At 38.3% G+C, this 22,126-nt stretch overlaps 1 protein-coding gene across 24 annotated transcripts in view; it reads right to left on the bottom strand.

The window, feature by feature from the left end:
- The window catches only part of RBFOX2 (RNA binding fox-1 homolog 2), a 295,689-nt gene that overhangs the window by 92,140 nt on the left and 181,423 nt on the right, over positions 1-22,126 (bottom strand). For 3 of the 24 annotated variants that reach the window (XM_073006752.1, XM_073006754.1, XM_073006756.1), the window contains exon 1: positions 10,816-11,082. The exons of 16 other annotated variants lie outside the window; for them this stretch is intronic. In XM_073006752.1, coding sequence (XP_072862853.1) covers positions 10,816-10,842 — 27 coding nt within the window. In that variant the 5' untranslated portion in view covers positions 10,843-11,082. Of the gene's footprint in view, positions 1-7,408; positions 7,528-10,815; positions 11,089-20,351; positions 20,394-22,126 lie in introns of those variants that run through there. 5 more of the 24 variants (XM_007975640.3, XM_007975638.3, XM_073006751.1 and 2 more) reach the window with 4 other exon arrangements.

Raw genomic sequence — 22,126 nt, 5'->3', positions numbered from 1 at the left:
GAGGCTGAGGCAGGAGAATCACTTGAACCCGGGAGGCGGAGGTTGCAGTGAGCCGAGATTGCACCACTGTACGCCAGCCTGGGTGACAGAGCGAGACTCTGTCTCAAAAAACAAACGAACAAACAAAACAAACAAGCAACCCAAGACCTGAAAGGATCAAACTTTTTCTAAGAAACTTAGTTGTGCTGTAAAGCTCAAGAATATTTACAGAAATAAAAAATTATCTAGCATCCAACAAGATAAAATTCACAATGTCTGGCATCCAATCAAAAATTACCAGGCATGCAAAGAAGCAGGAAAAATACAACACATAATGCCGAGAAAAATAAATTAATCACAACTCACCGAGAACTAATACATACGTTAGAATTAGCAGATGAGGACATTAAAACATTTGTGTCCCATATGTTCAAGATAAAAAAGGAAAAAAGGAAAAAAATGAACATGCTAAGAAGAGACATGAGAGGTGTGAAAAAGACCCACATTAAATTCTAGAGATGACAACTATAATCTGAGATTTAAAAAACACATACGCACCCACTGGATTGGATTAATGGCAGACTAGACGTTGCAGGGAAAAAAAGGTAAGTACATTTGATGTTACCATATAGAAGCTATCCAAAAAGAAACAGAGAGAGGGAGGGAAAAAGACCTAAAAGAACAGTGAGCCTTGAAAATGACATAGAATGGCTGGTTAGGATCTGCTATATATCTGCGATAACAAGTTTTCAAAAGTAGTATGTAAAGAATCTAACTCTTGGCCATCTTGAGTGGAAGGCAAAGCAGAGAGGAAGATGACTATGCTCAATATACCATATTTGGTATACTTGCCATGGGTTGCCAATCCCTAAGATTTCATTGTCACTTTCCACTTCTCTTTCTCTGTCATGCTCTTTCCCCAGTTGTGGGAGTCATGCCCTTCTTCCTTCCTGCCTGATTTCCCAGGAGGCTAGAGCTCCTATGCCATTTACCGTCATACACACAGGTTTCCACCTCCACTAGAACATCTATACTACAAGAGTTTCCTGTGTCCCTCAAATAGTTTATTCCAAAATCTTCCCAATCTTCTAGCTATGTAAAGCATGTATTTCCCAAACTACATGTGTGTTAAGTATTAACTGATTTAAATAATAAGCATTAGGTTATAAGTGACTACCCAATTTAACTCTCCCATTCAACATTTCAAGAGGACACTATCAATGAATTAGCAAGTTAAAAATCATTAATTAACTCAAAAGAATATTTGCTGGATGCTAACACTGGTGATATAGTCCCAATCCTGAAAGAAACTGTAGTCTGATGGAAAAAAACAGAAATACACTCACAATTACAGTACTGTATAAGCTATAAGAACAATGCATATAGAATGCTAATGAAGCACAGAGGGACAACTCTGTGAGACAGAAAGATTTCTGAAGTAGGTGAAGTCTAAGCTGAATCTTTAAAGACAAATTAATCATGTGGGAGAAAAATGCATTCTGGCCCAAAGTAATAAATAATAGTCATGTGTCACTTGATGACAGGGATATGTTCTGAGAAATGTGTCCTTAAGCAAGTGTGTCTTTGTGTGAACATCACACAGTGTACTTACACAAATTTAGATGGTATTGCCTACTACACAACTAGACTATATGGCGTAGCCTATTACTCCTAGGCCACAAATTTGTACAGCATGTGACTATACTGAATACTGTAGGCAAGTATAACCCAAACCTAAGTATGTGTGTATCTCAATATAGAAAAGGGACAGTGAAAATTATAATATTATGGAACCATTATTGTGTAGGCAGTCTGTCACTGACCCAAATGTTGTTACATAGCTGATAACTAACATGAAAAATGTATTTTTTTAAAAATATGAAAATGTATACAAAAAGCAAGAAGGTATAAAATACAGCATATAGATGGAGAAAGGAAGTAAAGAAGAAGAATCTTCGTATTTTCTGGGGCTCGGGAAATAAGAGAGCAAATCAGGGGATTCATTCTATTGTAACAGGGATCCACGATGACCTGCCAGAACCACTCAAAACTGTCTCTCTGTCATGAAGCTATACGGGAAAACTTGACCTACGCTACAAAGGAAATTGCGAGGTCCTGTATCCCTCTAAGTCAGGGATCAGCAAACTATAGCTTGTGGTTCAAAGCCAGTCCTCCACCTACTTTTGTATAACCTGCAACTTAAGCATGCTTTTACGTTTTTAAATAGTTAAAAGAGGCCAGGCGCGGCAGCTCACGCCTGTAATCCCAGCACTTTGGGAGGCCGAGGTGGGCGGATCACAAGGTCAGGAGATGGAGACCATCCTGGTTAACATGGTGAAATCCTGTCTCTCCTAAAAATACAAAAAATTAGCCAGCCATGGTGGCGGGCACCTGTCGTCCCAGACACTCAGGAGGCTGAGGCAGGAGAATGGCGTGAACCCGGCAGGTGGAACTTGCAGTGAACCGAGATCGCACCACTGCACTCCAGCCTGGAGGATAGTGTGAGACTCTGTCTCAAAAATAAAAATAAAAATAAAGTTGAAAGAGTCATATTTTGTGACACATAAACATTACATGGAATTTAAATTTCAGTGTCCATAAATAGTTTTACTGGAACACAGCTATAACTAACCATTCATTTACTTATCATCTATAGCTTCTTCAGTGCTTCATCAGCAAAGCCGGGTAGTTGTGATAGAAACAACACGGCTTGCAAAGCCAAAATTGTTTACTATCTGGCCCTTTCCAGAAAAAGTTTATGGATCTTTGCTCTAAGTTAAGAGTCTTTTCAAAACCCAATCTCCTTCACTTAAGTCCCAGTTTGTCTCTTCCAAACTTCTTACAAGGAATCATAATTAACATTAGGAAAAAAGAATACAGTTGTATCATTTGTGGACATAAAAGCATTCATTTATAATATTGTAAAATAATCACTGACTTCCATTACTCAGTGACAGTAACCTTTGAGGGATCAGGGCAAGACTCAAGAGATTAAAAGACAGGTAGATTCCTGCCAATCAGCTGAGAGCATGCTCTATAGTGGAGAGAAAAACAATATTCTATTTATTCTTTTTAGGAGTTCAAGGTAATATCCCTTCATTTTTGGAATTATAAACTGCCAACACTACTAGATGTTCAATGTGCTATACAAACTGACTAAAGCCAGTTGTATGCAATGGCTCATGCCTGTAATCCCAGCACTTTGGGAGGTCGAGGCGGGTGGATCACCTGAGGTCAGGAGTTCAAGATCAGTCTGGCCAACATGGTGAAACCCTGTCTCTACCAAAAAATACAAAAATTAGCTGGGCATGGTGACGCACGCCTGTAGTCCTAGCTATTTGGGAGGCTGAGGCAGGATAATCACTTGAACTCAGTAGGCAGAGGTTGCAGTGAGCCAAGATCATGCCACTACATTCTACCCAGGGCGAAAGAGTGAGACCTTGTCTCAAAAACAACACAAAAAAGAAACTGACTAAAGCCAAACATGTTATCATAAAACAACATTTATAACAAAGATATGATACTTAATACTCATAACTGTAAAATGATGTTTGCCAAATGCTGGGAAGGAGGCAGAGGATGGAGAGAGGTTGGTTACTGGGTACAAAAACAGTTAGAATAAGTAAGTTCTTGGCCAGGTGCGGTGGCTCGCACCTGTAATCCCAGAACTCTGGGAGGCAGAGGTGGGCAGATCACTTGAGGTCAGGAGTTCGAGAGCAGCCTGGCCAACATGGTGAAATGCTGTCTCTACTAAAATTACAAAAATTAGCCAGGCGTGGTGGCGTGCACCTGCAGTCCTAGCTACTTCGGAGGCTGAGGCAGGAGAATCACTTGAACCCAGGAGGTGCAGACTGCAATGAGCCGAGATCTGAGCCAAGATCGCACCACTGCACTCTGGCCTGGGCAATAGAGTGAGACTCAGTCTCCAAAAAAAAGAAGAAGAAAAAGAAGAGGAAGTGGAAGCGGAAGTTGAAGTTCTAATATTCGACACACAGTGACTATAGTTAACAATAATTTATTATGTATTTCAAAATAGCTAGAAGGGGAGATGTGAAATATTCTCTATACAAAAAAATGATAAATATCTGAGGTGATAGGTATCCTAATTACTGATTTGATCATTACACATTGTATGCATGTATCAAAATATCATAAGTACCCCATAAATACATATAATTATGTATCAATAAAACTCAAAAAGTAATCATAATTGATATTTTTACTTAGCAATTAGACATAAATGATAAATCATCCATATAAATTAATGCAATTAGTCCAGGACAGTCAGTAAACATTCTGGAAACCGTATGTTTTCATATCTATGAGGAATAATTCAAGGAAGTAGGAAAAATAAGCAAGGCAACAGAAGATTAAAGGGAACATTCAGCAGTATCTTCAAATATTTGGATTTTATGTAGAAGACATGAAACCACTCAATGTAACTCCAGATGAGAAATCGAGAAGGAATGAGAAGACAATAATGAAAACAGATTTCAGCTCATAAAGAACACTTTTCTACTTTTCATGGCCAACAATGGAACTATTTATCTTATGAGGCTCACAGTATAACGGAAGAGCATGTGAATTTGGGACTAAATAGATCTCCAGTTTGAAACCTATCTCTCTCTGTTTCCAGAGTCACCAGGTTGCCTGACCTCTAGAATCTCAAAGTCTCATGCAAAAAATGGGAAAAACCTCACCTACCTCAAAGATGACTGACAAGTGATACATAATGTGAATAATTATGTTTGTAAATGTGCTATGTATGTAAAATTGACTGGCACAGAGTAGGTACGCAAAAACAAAAACTTATTTTAATAACAGTCATTATTAGTGGTGGTTAAGAACAGAAATGCTGGAGCCAAACTCCTTGGGTTTCCTAATTTCTACAACATGGACATTAACAGTACTGCTGAGTAAGTAGATAAGGCTGCTGAGTGGAATAAATGTCCTAAAATATGTAAAGCACTTAAGACAGTGCTTAATGCACAGTATGTACTCTGCATTATTATTTAGTATTATTAGACAATATTAATATTTTTATCATAAAATAATATATACTTTATTACATATTATAATAATGAAGCCATTTTATTCAACAATGAATTCCATTACTGCAAGTGTTTTATCAAAGTCTTACGTCAGGGATGGAAATTTCAGAAATGAATCAGAGTCTCAACTAAATTAATTTATTCACACATTCAACAAATATTTACTGAATACCCAATACCTACAAGGGGTAGCATACAGTGGCTAAGAATATCAATTTCTAAGCCAGTGTGTCTAGATATCATTCCCCACAAGATCTCTTAGTAGCTGTCTGAACTTGGGCAAGTTACTTAACCATCATATGCCTAGTTTCCTCTTTTGTACAATGCAGATAACACAGGGTTACTGAGAGGACTCAATGAGTTAATGAGGGTAAAGTGCTTAGAACAGTATCTGATATTAATGCATCATCAGCAGATATAAAGATTAGCTATTTTTATTATGACTATGTGCCGGGCACTGTTCTACACACTGGGAATACAACAGACTGCTGACAAGGATCCTGATCTCAGGGAGCTTCTGTTCAGGGTTGGGGAGGAGACAGACAACAAACATATAACAATCAATGATAAGAACTAAAATCAGTGACAAGTGAAGAAAAAGCAGAATGAAGGTAGGAGTGATGAGGGAGTGCTGGTTTAAGCTAGGAAAGTTAAGGGAAAGGTCTCCCTTGAGAAGAAATACTCGAGAGTAGAACCAACCACATGGGTACCAGTAGGAAGAGCATTTTGGGCACGCAGCAAAGCAGAAGGGTCCTAAGCAGGAGGGTCTCAGGTATGTTAAGAGAACAGCAAAGAGGCCAGTGTCATTAGAATGAAATACAGCAAGAAAAGGATGGCAGGAGATGAGGCTGGAGAGACAGCCAGATTTCTGATCATGCAGGATCACAGGATTTTATTCAGAGACTGAAGGGGAGCAACTGTAAGGTATAAACACAGGAATGACAAAATCAGACTTGCATTTTAAAGTACTCACTCTGGCAATGACCTCTAATGAATTAGTTTCCTGAATTTAATCATTCTAATAGTAATAGAGAAACATGTAAGAGTCTGGGAAACAGACACAATACATCGTGATGGCAGAATGCAGCATTTCTGACTGCCTAGAAGAGGCTGAACACTGGAGCCTGCTAAGAAAGGTGCTACAATCAAAAGAGCAAAGTATTTACTGCAGGGGAGCCTTCTATTTGTGCCTGGCAGATTTCACATACAAAATGTTGGGAGGAAACGTTCAAAAAAGATTTGACAGTGGTTTGGAAATGCTGAAAACAAAGAGTGAGGAATTATGACTTCAGAAGGGAACATGTGGGATACCAATAATGTCAGATCCCAGAGAGGAACGGTATACCAGGAGACCAGGGTGGGTAAAGGGTGCTGTAGCATCTAGTATGACTGGTTCCCAGAAACTATCTGTCTATCATAAACAGATGTCCAAGAAACAATCCCTAGGTAAGGAATTCCATGATGAAAAGTTCAAATTTGAGAGAGATAAAATTGTTTGCATATGGCAATCTGTGTAGACCAGAGTTTGGAATTTCTCAGGGGAGAACAGAAAACTGAAGGAACAAAACCAGGAATTTGAGCTTACACCTTATCACTGAGAGGAATGAGGAATGTCATTACCGTTCAATATGAAGATGTCTTCTGTAGCAATACAAATTTAAGTAGTAGGTTGCCAAATATTAAGCTTACCTAGACCCAACTGCAAAACTAAGGAGAAAGATAAAGGGAAAAAAAGAGAAAAGGGGCAAAAAAAGAAAGAAAAAAGTGTGTGTGATTAGGGGGTGACTAAGACGGAAAAAACAATTTAATGAGTCAAGAGTGCTTGGATTTCATCATAGCTTCATTTATGAAATTCTGGGTATCTTTTCAAGAAAGTTAAGTAATTTTTAGAAAAGCGATACTTTTCAAGAGACAATTTTGGCCTCGGCGAGGAAATGGTTATAACTAAAGATATGGAGCAATGTAGAAGAATTCAGAAAGAAACCAAATCTCTGGAAAAAGTGAGGCTTTTTTTTCATTGTAAAGGAACATAAATTTAGTCTCCAACCCACAATCCTCGCCTATCCTCCAACTCCCCAAATCCTGCAAAGCCCATAGAAAGTGGATAGTGTGCCAAAACAAACAGTGTGGCTGCAGCTGCGTGGATGAAGGGTGGGATGAGGTTCGAGTGGCAAGGGAGCATGACTGGCAGGCAACCGAATGGAATCACTTTAAAGCAGTACCACAAAATGGAGACTAAATGCTGTGAGGACCTCCAGAATTCAGAGAAAATGGGATATGCTTAGCAAAATCACAGAATAGATTCTCTACTCCAATTCCTTTCAAAAACCAGACAAACAAAAACAGGAAAAGAGAAAATGAAACAAAGCAAAACATACCTGCTCTCTTATCTGTCTTTAATTAAAGCATAAAATACCCTCCCTCTTCTCTTCTCCCAACCACCCAGGAACAGAAGAGCGAACTGGCAGCAGCTCAGGTGAAAGACTTCAGCCTTCCAGCTACAAAGAGGGGAGATAGCAGACAATGGAACTGGTGATTCATTACAAAAGAATACACTCCAGAGCGGCCTGCTGCCACATGGACTCACTGCACTATTTAAAGGAACAGCAACCCCCTTTCCAACCTCCCTTATTCCTAACACCTTCCCTCCTCTTGGTCCTGATGGAAAACAGATTTTGAAGAAAATGCCAGCAAAGCACTGAGCTGTCCAAGAAAGGGAGGGCTTTGTGTTCCACAGAAACTGGCAGTCTTATACCACAGTAGAGTACAAAAATTTTCTTTCACATCCATACTGTAAAATCCTTTCCTCTCTGCCTAGTCCACTTGCCCTTTCAACAATAGACAGTATAACTGAGTTTGAGTTTGGCTAAACATTTATTTTTTACTAATTAGTGTTGAAGTCATTTGCAATTTTGTTTTTCGAATTTTACACATAGTACAAGAATGATTTATCTTTCCTTCATATTCTACGTTGCTATTTTCATAAATATAAGATGCAATAATCTGGTCATTATGCCCAAAAATAAGAGATCTCAGTGAAATACTCCTACAACATATACATGAACAGCCGATAAAATTAATGTTTTACGTATTACATAAGCATGTCTATCTGCTATATTAGAATTTTGTGATTAAATTGCCATTTGCTTTTTAGCAGAGCACTGACTACTTACTATAAACGACAGAGTAGTTTTAATTAAAACAAAAACAGGCCCTATAAAAGTAGTAATAAAGTGCATATGTAGTAATAAAGTGCATACACTGTGCAAATACTGACAAGGATCTAATATGGTATGATGAAAAAGTCATCCACCGAAAGCCCTTTTCCGACAACTGAGCAATGGAAACTGGGGACTATAGAAATGGTATCATCTGAAGATGCAAAGAACCTAGGTAGCAAAACAGTGAAAACATATCCAAACATCTCTCTTACGTTGTAATAAACCGTTTAACTTTGATAACCCAGCCGTAACCATCAGTATAGACATTCTATATTGAGAAAGCTTATGTGACAGGTCATTATCAAATGTTGGGATTGGATGTCTGGCTCAAACACAAACATACACACACACACATGCAGGCACAACACAACACAACACAACCACAGGACAAATGAAAGATTTGGCCCAGCTGGTTATTTCCTTTGAATTTTTCCCCCTAGATTACTAACAACTATGTACATTACATTAACACAGAAGGTATATACAACAAAACAAATAGGCTGGAATACTGAAAATTCTCAAATTTGATATTCTATCCTTTCCAGTTGTACAATTTCAGGATGGGCAAAAACTCATAACTTTTCTTCAATATTTAGCACATCCTGATAAAACATGGTGATTTTATTATAAGAATTATCAGGCACCCCAAAATCTCTCTTTCCAGTTTCCATTTATTTCTTCTACTTCTTTCCTAAAATTACGGCTTCTTTAAATACTAATTATTACAACCACAATATTAAGTGTGCATAAGCATTTGCACTCTAACTTCATGCTCACACACACTACACTTACCAGCTCCTCTAGAAACTAAGGTGAAATGTTCCATGAGGCAAAACTCATTATACAAATTTCCATTTTAGATAATTCTTTCACTGGTTTAAAAAATACATAATGAAAAGTCAAGGCATTGAAAATCCTTCAGTAATTGCTAAGAAAGAAGAGAGCTGTTACCCTCTAATATTGCCAGTTAATAAAAATTGAATGAGGGCTCTAAGGTCAAGCAAGTATCATCTCCCAAGCAACAAAGAGAATCCAGAAACAGGATTTCTCTTTTACGTAAAATTTTTTTAAAAATATAAAGCAGTATTTCAAAAGAGGTAATTAGACTGATGATGAGGGGATAAGACATGGAAGAGAAATATTTCAAAAGCTTCTCCGCTTTTCCAAAAGAGGAAGGAGTTTGTTGAAATTTTCTAAACTCAGATTTGGTGAAAAATTACTTTGAAAAGATACATTTGAAACTTCTCTTTCCTCCAGGTCACAATGGGAAAATCTCCCTACAGGTTTCCCTCCTTCCAAACAGCACTGCAGGGCATTATATAACTAAACAGGATTCCAGCTCCTAAAATGATGCCTCTATCCTGATAGCTAGCTGGTTCTCTCGCCCTCCGGTGGTGACTGGGAGAGGAAGAGAAGAGAGAATACAAAAAAAGGGCAACCTCCTTAAAAGGAAAGCACTGTCCAGTGATGAAATTTCCCCACAGAGCATAGAAACCTGGAGTGAAACTGATCTTAAGTCTGAGACTAAAGGACTTGAATGTTCTATAGTGTAAATGATTTCTCATGGATAAATCAGAGCCTCATCATTTCCTCTCAACCTATACATAAAGGAAAAAGGGTAATGGGGCATACAGAAGGATGCTAACAAGAAAAATTGCCTTGCCAGGGAGAACTGTGGAAGAGCATTCACCTTTCCATTTGTCAGGAATGACTTGCTAAAATGCAGATGAGATATTGCCTGGCATAACCAAAGAGAGGCAGGGAGAAAGAGGGGAAAAGGAGGAGGAGAGAAAGGGGGATTGAGGGGATTGGGGAAGAGAGTGAGGAGGAGTGGGAGAGAGAGAAGAGAGAAGAACGAGAGAGGAGAGAGAGGGAGGAGAGATATCTTCCATTTCCTACTCTCTCTCGTTCAAACGTATTTTAAAGCCTGTGTGATTGTGATTTATACATTCAGATTTGTTCTCCTGTCAAGGAGGGCTCTACCTGCCTCTGTTACACCTGAATGCTCCTACTGAAAATCTTTGCCAGTAACAAAGCCATGAAAATGAAACATTCTTTCCTAACCTTCATTTTTAATAAGCAGTTTAGAGTAACAGCAAAACTACAGTTCCATAGCCAATCCTGAGAAACCAAAGTGAATAAGGAATCAGATTTCCCTATAACACAAATTCTTCTGAAATTCTTAAAAGGAATCCTGCTCCCCTCTTTTTGGCAGTCTACAAGAATCTCTTCCTACCTCTGCAGTCTTTCTCTCCCTCCCTCTTCTCAGAACCAAGACAAAGAGGTAGACAAATCCCCACAGGGTCTTTCCTGAGCTACAGCTGCACAGTACAGGAAACAGGAATCTGCTATGGAGTTGAGGGAGGGGGAAGAAAGGATACGGATACATAACACACACATAAGCGGACTCAACAGACACAGACTTTTCAGCTAATAACAATACATCTGGGCTGTTCTAAGAAGACAATAATAATTAAAACTCTTCTGACTATACTCCACCCTCAAACCTTTATTTAGATCCCAGAGAGGAGAAAAGAAACATACCGAGGAAGCACAAATCTTACCTGAGTTACCATTTTCTTTTTCTCCATAAACCAAACGGATAGATGATAAACCTTTCAAAGCAGCCGTGCTGGGGCACACCTCCACAGCTTTCTTTCCACCCCCCTCCCCCCCCAGTCTAGCTATTTAAGGGCGGGTAATTGATCTCCCTTTATACCGTTTTCCTTCCTTTTTCTTTCTAATGTTTCTTCCTTTCTTTTCTCTTCCTCTCTGGCAGTCTCTCCCCCTCCTTCTTTCTCCAGCTCCCTCCCATATCTCAGGCAGATGGCTGAAGGAAGCCCCACCCCTGAATGCCTAAGGTAATTAATCAGAGTAGAGCCCCACCTCTTCCTCCTCCCCCCACCCCCTCCCAGCAGGCTGACATCTCCCAACTCCAGAAGCAGGCCTGCTGGAGAATGGCAGTTTGGTGTGCACTGTGCGCACGCGTGTGTGCGTGCGTGTGTGTGTGTGTGTGTGTGTGTGTGTGTGTGTGTGTGTGAAGGGGGGAGGAGGGAGGGAGGGAGAAAGAGGGAGGGGCAAGCGCCATGTGCTGGCATATTTTAAGGATGCGATGATGGAATTAATTATATAGCACTGGAAGCTTTCATAGCAGCTTACTATAGTTAATACAGATTTAAGAGATTCCAGCCATGAATGTCTAATAAATAAGAAATGAAACAAAATTATTTTTAATATTAATAAAACATTTTTACTGATGTACAGTTTATAGATGCAGTGGATTTAATGAGAAAGATGTGAAGAAGTGAGGAGCTATTACATGACCACTAACTAGAAGGTTTTTCAAGGAACAGGAATATTCAAGAACTTGCTTGTCCTAGAAGACCAAAACAGCCTAGTGAGAGCAAAGGACTAAAAGAGAGGAGAGAGGTAAAGAGAGTTAATTTAAATGATTTTTATCCTACTACAAAAAAACCTGGAGACTCTGAAAAGGTATCTACAACTATGACTACTTAAGAAACTTAAGGTATACACAAAGGTGCATGCAAATTTCCTTATGGCTTCCAGCTTCAATAAAAATTTTGGTTAACTGAAAATTCACCCTTTGTTTCCTCCAGCCTTCTATGTTTCAGCCTTTATTGAAAAAAATAAATCCTTTCTTAAATATACCCTGGAAATTTTTGTCATTATTGTAAATAGTAATTGTTACAGAGTGCTGTAGATACAGGTTTAGGAGAATATTGACAATAAGAATTTCTTTAAAGTTCTCTTATTAAAATAACATAATTAAAAATGCATCAAAGATGTGGTTCAGTCCAGAAGTTGGTCTAATTCTGCCCTTTACTAGTGATCTTGGAAAAATCTTTAACCTCTGCATATAAACTTCATAATTTCCCTATTTTATATTATAAAACATTCAAATAAAGCAATTTATAAAATGATAAGTTTATCAGTTGTCTCATAAAATTAAGATTTTCTAATTTTTTACAACATTCTAATAAATAGGAGCCCATCCTAAAGGATTTATGAGATATTTTAGTTATGCTATGTATTTTTAGGATATACTTTCTAAAAGACTACCCAAAGGTTAAAAAGATTAATTCCAAAATTAAGCTTCCCATTTTAAATTTTTATCTAATTTTTTACAAGCCCACAGCTAACATCCAAGCTCTCCATTAAAAAAATAAACATCTACAGAAATCTAAATTCAAAATAGCAAATCACACTGAGAATACATAGTTTTTTGCTGTCTCCATAAGGATTGTTTGGCAACATGCAGGACCAGGCTTTCAAAAATGTTCTCTATTGGCCAGGCGCAGTGTCTTACACCTGTAATGCCAGCACTTTGGGAGGTTAAGGCTGGCAGATTTCTTGAGCCCAGAAGCTCGAGACCAGCCAAGGCAACATGGCAAAACCCTGTCTCTATTGTGAATTACATTTTAAAAATTTTTAAATTAAAAAAAATGTGTTATATAACACCGCTGGCTGGCACACTGCCAATACAACATCATTACACCCACTCCTAAATTAATAAGCATTTTAACAATTCTGAAAGGAACACAGGAAATACAAGACCATCTGTGGAACCTGGAGAAACTGATGTAACATAGTATGTCAGGCTCTATTCTGTGCATTTTACAGATACCTGTATACTTGTAGTATAATCCATAGTAATAATTTTTTTTTTTTTTTTTTGAGACGGAGTCTCACTCTGTCGCCCAGGCTGGAGTGCAGTGGCGCCATCTCGGCTCACTGCAAGCTCCGCCTCCCGGGTTCCCGCCCTTCTCCTGCCTCAGCCTCCCGAGTAGCGGGACCACATGCGCCGCCACCACGCCCGGCTATTTTTTTGTATTTTTTAGTAGAGACGGGGTTTCACCGGGTTAGCCAGGATGGTCTCGATCTCCTGACCTCGTGATCCGCCCGTCTCGGCCTCCCAAAGTGCTGGGATTACAGGCTTGAGCCACCGCGCCCGGCATAGTAATAATTTTAAAAAGAATGAGATCTTCAAATATTAAGATAAATGCTGGGTAAAGTAATATAGATTAAGTACTAGGCCTGTTCTTATTTAACACTTTTTAGAAGTGACCTGGAACACAGAATATATAGTACTCTCTGAATTTGCAACTGAAAAGCCAATCAGAAGGAGATAAAAAGCAGTCAAATTTTCTTAAAGACAAAGTGAGTAAGCAGAAAATGGGCAGGTGAGTTTCACTGGAAGCAAGAGCAACCCAGTGTATTTTTGGAAAAAATCTTGAATCATACTAATGGGATAATTGTGTTTTCAGGTTTAATAATTGGAATAAACCACAGAATCACTGTATATCATTCTCTGCATCCTCTGGTTTATTACACTATTCTTCACAGAAAGCCTGGGGCACCAAGAAGACAGAATCCCACCCCCCCGCCCCGCCCTCACACCTATCCTTAGAAAAGCAGCAGCTACCTTGATGCTTAGGTGTGACTGCAGCCTCTATACATCTTGGCCCCAAGGAGTTTTTTTGTTTTGTTTTTAAAGCAAAGGGCAAATGAGGAGTCCCCACATGCAAAAAGTCTAAGACTAGGATAAAGGTTTCCTCGGGCCAGGGACTCATGCTACTTTTCTACATTTAGAACCAATATTTCCCAATGCAAATAGGCTTAAAAATGTATTACAAGAAAGAATTGGTACAAGCTTAAAAAAAAAAGTTACAATGATTTTTATAAACTCATTGAATGACAGACTCATAGTGAGGTCTGACTGGCACAATGATATTTTGAAGTGTGTCCCTGGCATTATAGAGGACAATTTGCTCCCTGGTGTCCAAGAGAGAGAAGAGCAATTGAGCAGCCTGGGTCTGACCCAGCAAAACTGGAGTCCCCTGGTGGCTGAATGTGCCCGGTAATGTACCAAGGAGAAAATCATTTTAGGACATTGCCTGTATGTGTGTTTGGGAGGAGAGAGACAGGCAGGGGCTGGGAAGCTTTGGAACAGGGTGGGCACAATGAGATGTCAGCTAATGAAGGAGGCCTACATAGACCAATCCCCAGCTTCCAGCACAGTGTCTGGAACGTGGTAAGTACTCAAGAAATAGTTATTAAATAAACAAATGAAGGAAAGAGGCACTCCTCCTTATAGTCTCAACTCTGATTGTTTCCTCAGTGTTTCATTCAATCTCCAGAACCCCAGCTTCCTTTCCTCCATACTACTCAATTGAAATTTACCTGATTGAAGTCACCGAAGACCTCCAGATGATGGCCAAATTCAATGGACATTTTATGTCTTCTTTGATTTGTCTGTGGTATTTGGTATTCCCTTTGGGAAACTCTCACTTTTAACTTAAAATGATACTTTCTTGACTTTCCTCTTTCCCTGTTCACCCGCTTCTCCATCTTACTCTTCTTCCTCTACCATCCTCTCAACTGTTATTATTACTTGGAAGGTGTCATCCTCAGATCTCTTTTTACTGCACACCAGAGGTTCTTAACCCAAAGTGCATGGTTCCTAACATGGGCAGCCCAGTGGAAACTGTTCTTCTTTGCATTCCCATGCAGAGAGGATCTGTAGTATTTATCAGATTCTCAAAAGGGTCTGAACCTCCAAGAAGTTAACATTGCTGACCACACTTGCTCCAGGTGTTCCAACTCATTCTGTCACTTCAGTTACCAAGAATTTACCGTGACGGCTCCCACATTTCTATTTTTCAGCCCATACATCTCTTCTGAACACCATGTTTCTATTCTTCCCTTGAATATGGCCAATTATATGGGTAATTCATCCTTCAAGGCTTACTTCAGAAATCCCCTACTCCAGAAAGCCTTTCCTGACCCTACCTGTTCCCACATCTGGTTTAGGTACCCCTTATCTGTGAGCATACTCTACCTTAGCACTTAATCCATGGTACATAACTGTTGGAGTTACTGTTCTGCATAACTATGACTAGAATATGAGCAGTCTGAGGGGAGAAATCATGTTTTATACTACATCCCCGTTCTTAACCCAGTATCTGAATACACACTAAATGAATGTTTGTTGAAATCAAATAGTAATGCCTTGATTTCTATTACTCTAGCCATTTATTTATTCACACATGGATATATCAAAATGAAGAGCACCTATGTAGTTATCAAAATATTATAAAAGCATTCTTTCTTCCAAGAGCGTACTTGGAAATATCTTCAAATTTATACATTTACTTCACTTTTTTGTTTTGAGACAGAGTCTCGCTCTGTTGCCCAGGCTGGAGTGCAGTGGCACAATCTCAGTTCACTGCAACCTCCATCTCCCAGGTTCAAGTGATTCTCCTGTCTCAGCCTCCCAAGTAGCTGGGATTACAGGCACACACCACCATGCCCAGCAGTTTTTTGTTTTTTGTTTTTTTTGCATTTTTAGTAGAAATGATGTTTCACCATGTTGGCCAGGCTGGTCTTGAAGTCCTGACCTCAGGTGATCTACCCGTCTTGGCCTCCCAAAGTGCTGGGATTACAGGTGTGAGCCACCATGCCTGGCCTTACTTCAGTTTTATCTTCAGTATCTTTCAGAAATCTGAAGCTGAAAGGAAGATGCACAAAAAGAGTGGGAGAAAGGCTTTATTTTCAATTTTATTAGATTAGTTCAGATTCTAGACAAAATAATACCCACTCATTTAAAAAAAAAAAAAACTTTAGGTGTTCTTGTCATACAGAAGTGACTCAACTTCCCTACCTTCCACCCACATACCAGTACTGCTATAAAAGCAGATCTAAGAGTCCCTGTCTAGAAGGCAGGGCTTGCTCCAACTTTCCCAGGCTGCCTCTGACACCCAAGTGAAAGGCAACATTAAAGGGAGAGCATTTCCTGCAATAATAAAAACTTGTTGGTATAAAGGCTCTTCACAGCACGCCCCCAAACAATAACCCTAACTAAGTGTAAATAACAATTTACACCTAACAGATATTAAATACCTTTCCAGAAGCACCTCTAATACAATACCACTTTAATATCCTTTGCCCCAACATTCCCCTTAACATAAATGAAGTCAAATTACAGCTAACTCTATTATTTCCCTAACTTTATTTCTCTAGGCAGAGTTCAGTTATACAGAACCCATTCACCATTCCAAAAAAAAAAGTGAGCATGAAATTTGAAATCAACTGCTTTACATCTTACAGGCTTATAAAAAACAATTCTCATTTATTTCCGGTCCCCCAAAGTCAAACCTTTAGCACAAAACCACAAATAACATAAACTAAGACATCCGTGAGGCCAGGCAAATCAAAAAATTTAATTCACAAATTACTATATGTATTTGCGTAACTTATTCATATCGTTAAGAAATCCCAAACCCCAGATAACTAGAGTCATACAAACAACTGAAAGTATGTGTACACTGTACACATCCCTGTGAGAGATTAAGGAAACGGTTCTTAAACAAATACGAGAACGGATGGGACGTAAACAAATTTATCAATAACTGGGTTGTCAAGAAGTTAATTCATGATTAATCTGTGAAAACTGAAGAGTGCTGTTTATCCAACAACATGCCATGAATATGCCATGCCTCTATTACTTAGTTATAGGAAACTCTGTTGTCTTGTTCACCACTAATGTCCCTGTGCCTGGCATAGTATCTGGCACACAGTAGGTACTCAAAAAACAGCTGGTACACAATAAACTAATTCATAATGAGAAAATAAATTCAATTTATATAAATTATATAAACTTGCATATGTTAATAAAATTACATAAACTATGTAAGTATAAACTATACTTGTATATGTTAATATAACTACATAAACTATATAAGTATAAACTTGCATATGTTAATTACATAAACTATATAAGTATAAATTATGTAAGCTAATACAATTACATAACTATGTAAGTATAAACTATATAAGTTAATATAATTACATAAACTATGTAAGTATAAACTATATAAATAAATTTATATAATGTGTGTGTGTGTGTGTACTGTTAAACACCAAGGTCAACTTTCCATGAAGAAATGGAGAGCCTAATATACTCTATAGGATTTTGCAGACCTGAGCATACCTCAATATCAAAAGTGTCCTTTAGGCTGGACATAGCGGCTCACGCCTGTAACCCCAGCACTTTGGCAGGCTGAGGAGGTGGATCACCTGAGGGTGGGAGTTCAAGACCAGCCTGACCAACATGGTGAAACCCTGTCTCTACTAAAAATCAAAAAAAAAAAAATTAGCTGGGTGTGGTGATGCCCGCCTGTAATCCCAGCTACTCGGGAGGCTGAGGTAGGAGAATTGTTTGAACCCGGGAGGCAGAGGTTGCAGTGAGACGAGAAAACGCCACTGCACTCCAGCCTGGGTGACAAGAAAGAAACTCCGTTTCAAAAGAAAAAGTGTGCTTTAGATAGGTAAATTTCTGTCTCATTCTTCTAGATGCCTAATATCCTTAAGCTGTCCTTTGCTACCCTAAACCCTCAAATCAGGAAATTCAGCTATACCTCCAATAATTTAAGACCCTGTTTCCTCTTCCTCCAACTGCCCCGTTCGCCACTTGGATGACAGGTTAAGGAAAACGGCCTAAGGAAAACCTGTGATAAAAGACAATACCCTTAACTTGCACCAAGTTACATTTTAACCATCTGATCACAGGCAGTAAATGTTTAATCCGAAAGACTGTCTGTAAGAATAATTTCAGGAACAGTTTCTTAAATAGATTTGTCTGGGCAGGGAGACTACATTCATCGTCCCTTAAATCACAAGCAAGCCCATATCTCCTTACTCTGCCTGATTTTAAACTAATTTGGCCAGACTAGGTTCTACAAAAATTATAACTAATACAATAATCATTTTCAATGGCACACTCTTAAAATAGGCATGATTTTAACAATAAGAGCAATGAAAGGTCAAGTACCTAAAATACTTTCGAACCTTCTGTTGAAGAGAACTCACTTTGTTTCATTAACTCAAAACTAGCAATTCTAGAAATAACTTAATTAAAAATAGATGTAAAACCTTTCATTAAAAGAAATACTGTTCAATCATGTACTCCATAACGTCCAACTGCATAACGCATTAGTATGAAACTGCAAGCATTACGCAATGAAAAGCTTGAATTTAACTAAGCATAAGAATATATAACAGAAGCTAAAAAGAACATTTTATAACCGTAGTTAAGAGTTTGGGTAGTAACCAACCATCTACTACTCATTTATAAATGCACTGAAAAAAAACTTTACTTTAAAAAAGTAATAAATAAGATTGTAAAATAGCTTTGGATTCTTCAATTTAAAATTGTTTTTTTAATCCCATTAGCTTTCCTATGTGGTGGAATGGAGAGTAAACCCTTACATTTTAACATCCCATTACCTCCATTTCTAAACGACCTAATTTCAGATAGAATAAACCTACTAAATGGAGTAGTCAGGAAAGTGTAGTTTCAAATACTGTGCACTACATTTATTAGTACTAAATATTAATAACAAAAAAAAAATTGGGGGTGGAAAATTCATCTTTTATGAATATTGATTAGAATTTTGCTGCAAAAGACTTTCATCAATTTCTGAACAGGAACTCTTTAATCCACCCCAAAACTAGGAGGGGTAGATGGTCAATTTCCTTCCTCAATAAATTCAATTACATACTGTAATTATTTTTTCATATATCTCCAATACTTCAATTCACTTGGGAAACATTTTTACTTTTTCAACTTTTTCCTGAAAGAATTGGACTTATGTTAGAGTTACTATAATTCCCAGACTTTGCTAGTTGTGGGTCAGAGATTTACTGTTCACAGACGTTTCTCACTGAAAGCACATTAATATTTATTTGTAAAAAGATTTCTAATCTAGTCTCATAACACTTCCAGCCTTAAGCTGTTACAAAGACCAAGCTATTGTTTTATGTCAGTAGAGATATAGTTCATAGATAAGCGAAATGCACACATATATCAAAACCTCATTATGGTAAGTATAAAATACTCTTAATTTGAATAATCCAAAATAACAGAAAGTTATATCATTAATATAAAACATATAATATAGATCAATGTATTAGAATATAGTTAAAGAGAAGCATAATCACAGCCACTGCCATATGACTGCACTACTGATAGCTTTCGACTTGAATGAAAGCTGTGAGTTTACTCCAGAGAGCTTATTCAACAGGCCCAATCCAAAATAGCTTGGGCCTTTAAGCCCAAAATACCTAATAAGATGTACTAGTTAGTCCATTATTTCTTTTAACTCTATGCATTCCTGTCCAACCTGCAACTTAGGTGCTAATTATTAGATAAATGGCCATTTGAAAGAAAAAAACAATTAAAGGAACATGAAAACACAAATAAACTAAAACAAACTGACAGACCAAGTAGTATCTTTAATTCAGAATTAATTGTATTAACTGTTTTTCTTTTCTTATTCTAGGTTTCGATTACAATATTTCAAAAAATCATGATAGCTGAGAGGTCATCCGGCCCAACTCCTTCATTTTAAATACAACAAAACTAAAGTCAAGAAAAACTGAAGTTATTTGAGCATGAATATGGTGGTGTTTAACACTATTGCTGGAACCAGAATCCAGGACTCCTAACTTCAATTTTTCTTACTATAAGATATTCAGAAATACGCTTGGTAATGACCTAACATTTTCCGATTCTAGACTGCAACAAGTTAATAAATAAGATGTCACTAATCCCATCACAAAACAGTCTAAAACGTTAGACTAAAAATAGTCTTCGTGGGGAAAGATGCCCTCTACTTTATATATTACCTTTCTGGAAAATACAACAACATTTGGAAACTGCCGTCTGTGCCTCTTGTCTGCTCAAAACAAAGCCTGAAGTTTATTATAATATGCTGATTTTCTTATGTTACATTTATATTGTTCAGCCCACCCGGTTCAAAACACACACACACACACACACACACACACACAGAATCTCTCCAAAGTTTCAGAACGTCTAGGGGTGAATGCCAACCACCTTTGTCTGGCCACCAATACTATAAATTCAATCCTCTTATTACAGTAAATTAGCAAAAAGCATTGGGAAAGCTAGGCCCTGAATGGTACCCGGTCAAAAGACAGAAAGCCTGTAGGCATTTCACTCCACCATAAAACTTCACATCAATCTAACAGTATCTAGAAATTATAACCCTTAGCTTACCTGGACAACAGGATATTGATAATCCATACAATATACACCATACATAGCAAATGGGAAAAAATCTTCAGATAAGGACAGTACAAAAGGCGTCTAAGTTTTTGCCTTGTTTGAGCTGGCTGTCCTGTCCAAAGGAACTAGGTAGCACCAAAAAAATCCTTCGCTGACCTCCAGTCTACGCAGATAGGTATGCTGGCTCAGCTGATGAAGTCGGAGCTTGGTTGAGACCAGGCCTCCACCCCAATAGAATTTGACAATACACAGAAGAGATGTTCAGAAAAAAGCAGAAAGCTTTGAGTTACTAGTTACAGACTGAAAACTACACTGGAGATTTGCTGTTACTGTTGGTTTTTAAATTGACAACTCAACCAGAAACTCAAGAGGCAGAGAATGACAGCCAGGGAAGGGAACACAGGCTCCTCACACTGGCACACAAACACGGTAGGAAGTCTAAGGTATCCAGGAGCCAAAATAATATATATGTTCCGGGCTTTAAGTGCGTCAGAGAATACTCCCAATCCAGGACACGGAAAGGCAGATGGGACTGGTATTACTACTCTATTCTTTCTTGGGCAGGGGGGCATGTACCCGTGTGCACGCATGCGCATTCTCTCTCTCTCATACACACACACACACACACACACACACACACCCTTCTCACTGTCTCCAGCAGAGACAGGTGTTAGGATTAACAGTATAAAACCTTTCTGCTACGGAAAGGAATGGGAGAAAAAAGTCACACTGATACATGCAGTAAAGGGATCCCTTTCATGACACTGTATGTTTTTGTATCATTTAACACCTCCCTCGCTGTGCTTTAACAGAGGCTAGGACAGCTGGCAGGATCAGCACTAGAAAAGAAGAAAGTGGCCCCAACTCTGAGGCAACATGAGTCCACTGGAGGCCTCCAGATATGCAGGGTGCACTTGCTCAGCTGTTCCAGTCAAACTTGGAAGGATTAACTCCGGCTGTCTGCAAAAAGGTGGGGGTGGAAAGGTCTTTTCAGAAAAGCCAGTTGCTTTTCTCCTTTTAGGGAGCTGCTATACCCACCCTACCATTATATACAAACACACATGTGCACACATATTTCTATAACAGATATTAAAAGCAGTAACAAACATGGACAGGTGTGAGGTTTGTCTGACAAAGCACAATAGGTTAAAGAGTTGGCCTTCAGAGCCTAAATGGCCCACCTAAAATCAGAGAACTGCGAAGTAATTCTTAGAAAAAGGACATAGAGTGAGCAGACAGTGAAAATAAATGTTTACTAAAACACAAACCAGTTACAACTATTGATCCCACGAAATCTTCTATTTGGGACAAGCATTCAAAAGTTCAAAATGGTAAATAATTCTAAATAAGTTTCAGGGGCTACGATGCCCCTAATCTTGGAGAGCCAGTAATATTGTAACATGCTTCTGGATGATTAAACCATGAGGATTAAACGCAACTGTGAGGGCATCTGTGAGAATTTAAGTATTACCATGCCATCCACACCCCCCGCCCCATCAGTGTAATTCTTCTCCTTTTATGGTCAATGTACTTTATTTTAGGATTGTTCAGAAGAAACAGATTTTTAAGAGTCAAAATGGCTTTAGCACATTTTGATGGTATTCTTGGTTAAACATTTACCTGAACTCAGTTCTAACAGATTAGGAGGACCACTATACTCGATTATCTTCAATTTGCTGGTATTGATTCTATGTGCATTACACATGAAGAATAAGAATAAATCTATTCAGTACAATTAATAAAACATTCATTGCACATCTATTGCA

Source organism: Chlorocebus sabaeus, chromosome 19 (assembly GCF_047675955.1).
Source record: "Chlorocebus sabaeus isolate Y175 chromosome 19, mChlSab1.0.hap1, whole genome shotgun sequence".
Classification (NCBI taxonomy): Eukaryota; Metazoa; Chordata; class Mammalia; order Primates; family Cercopithecidae; genus Chlorocebus; species Chlorocebus sabaeus.
The sequence above is the reverse complement of the archived record's forward strand: the minus strand, read 5'-3'. Positions and strand labels throughout refer to the sequence as shown.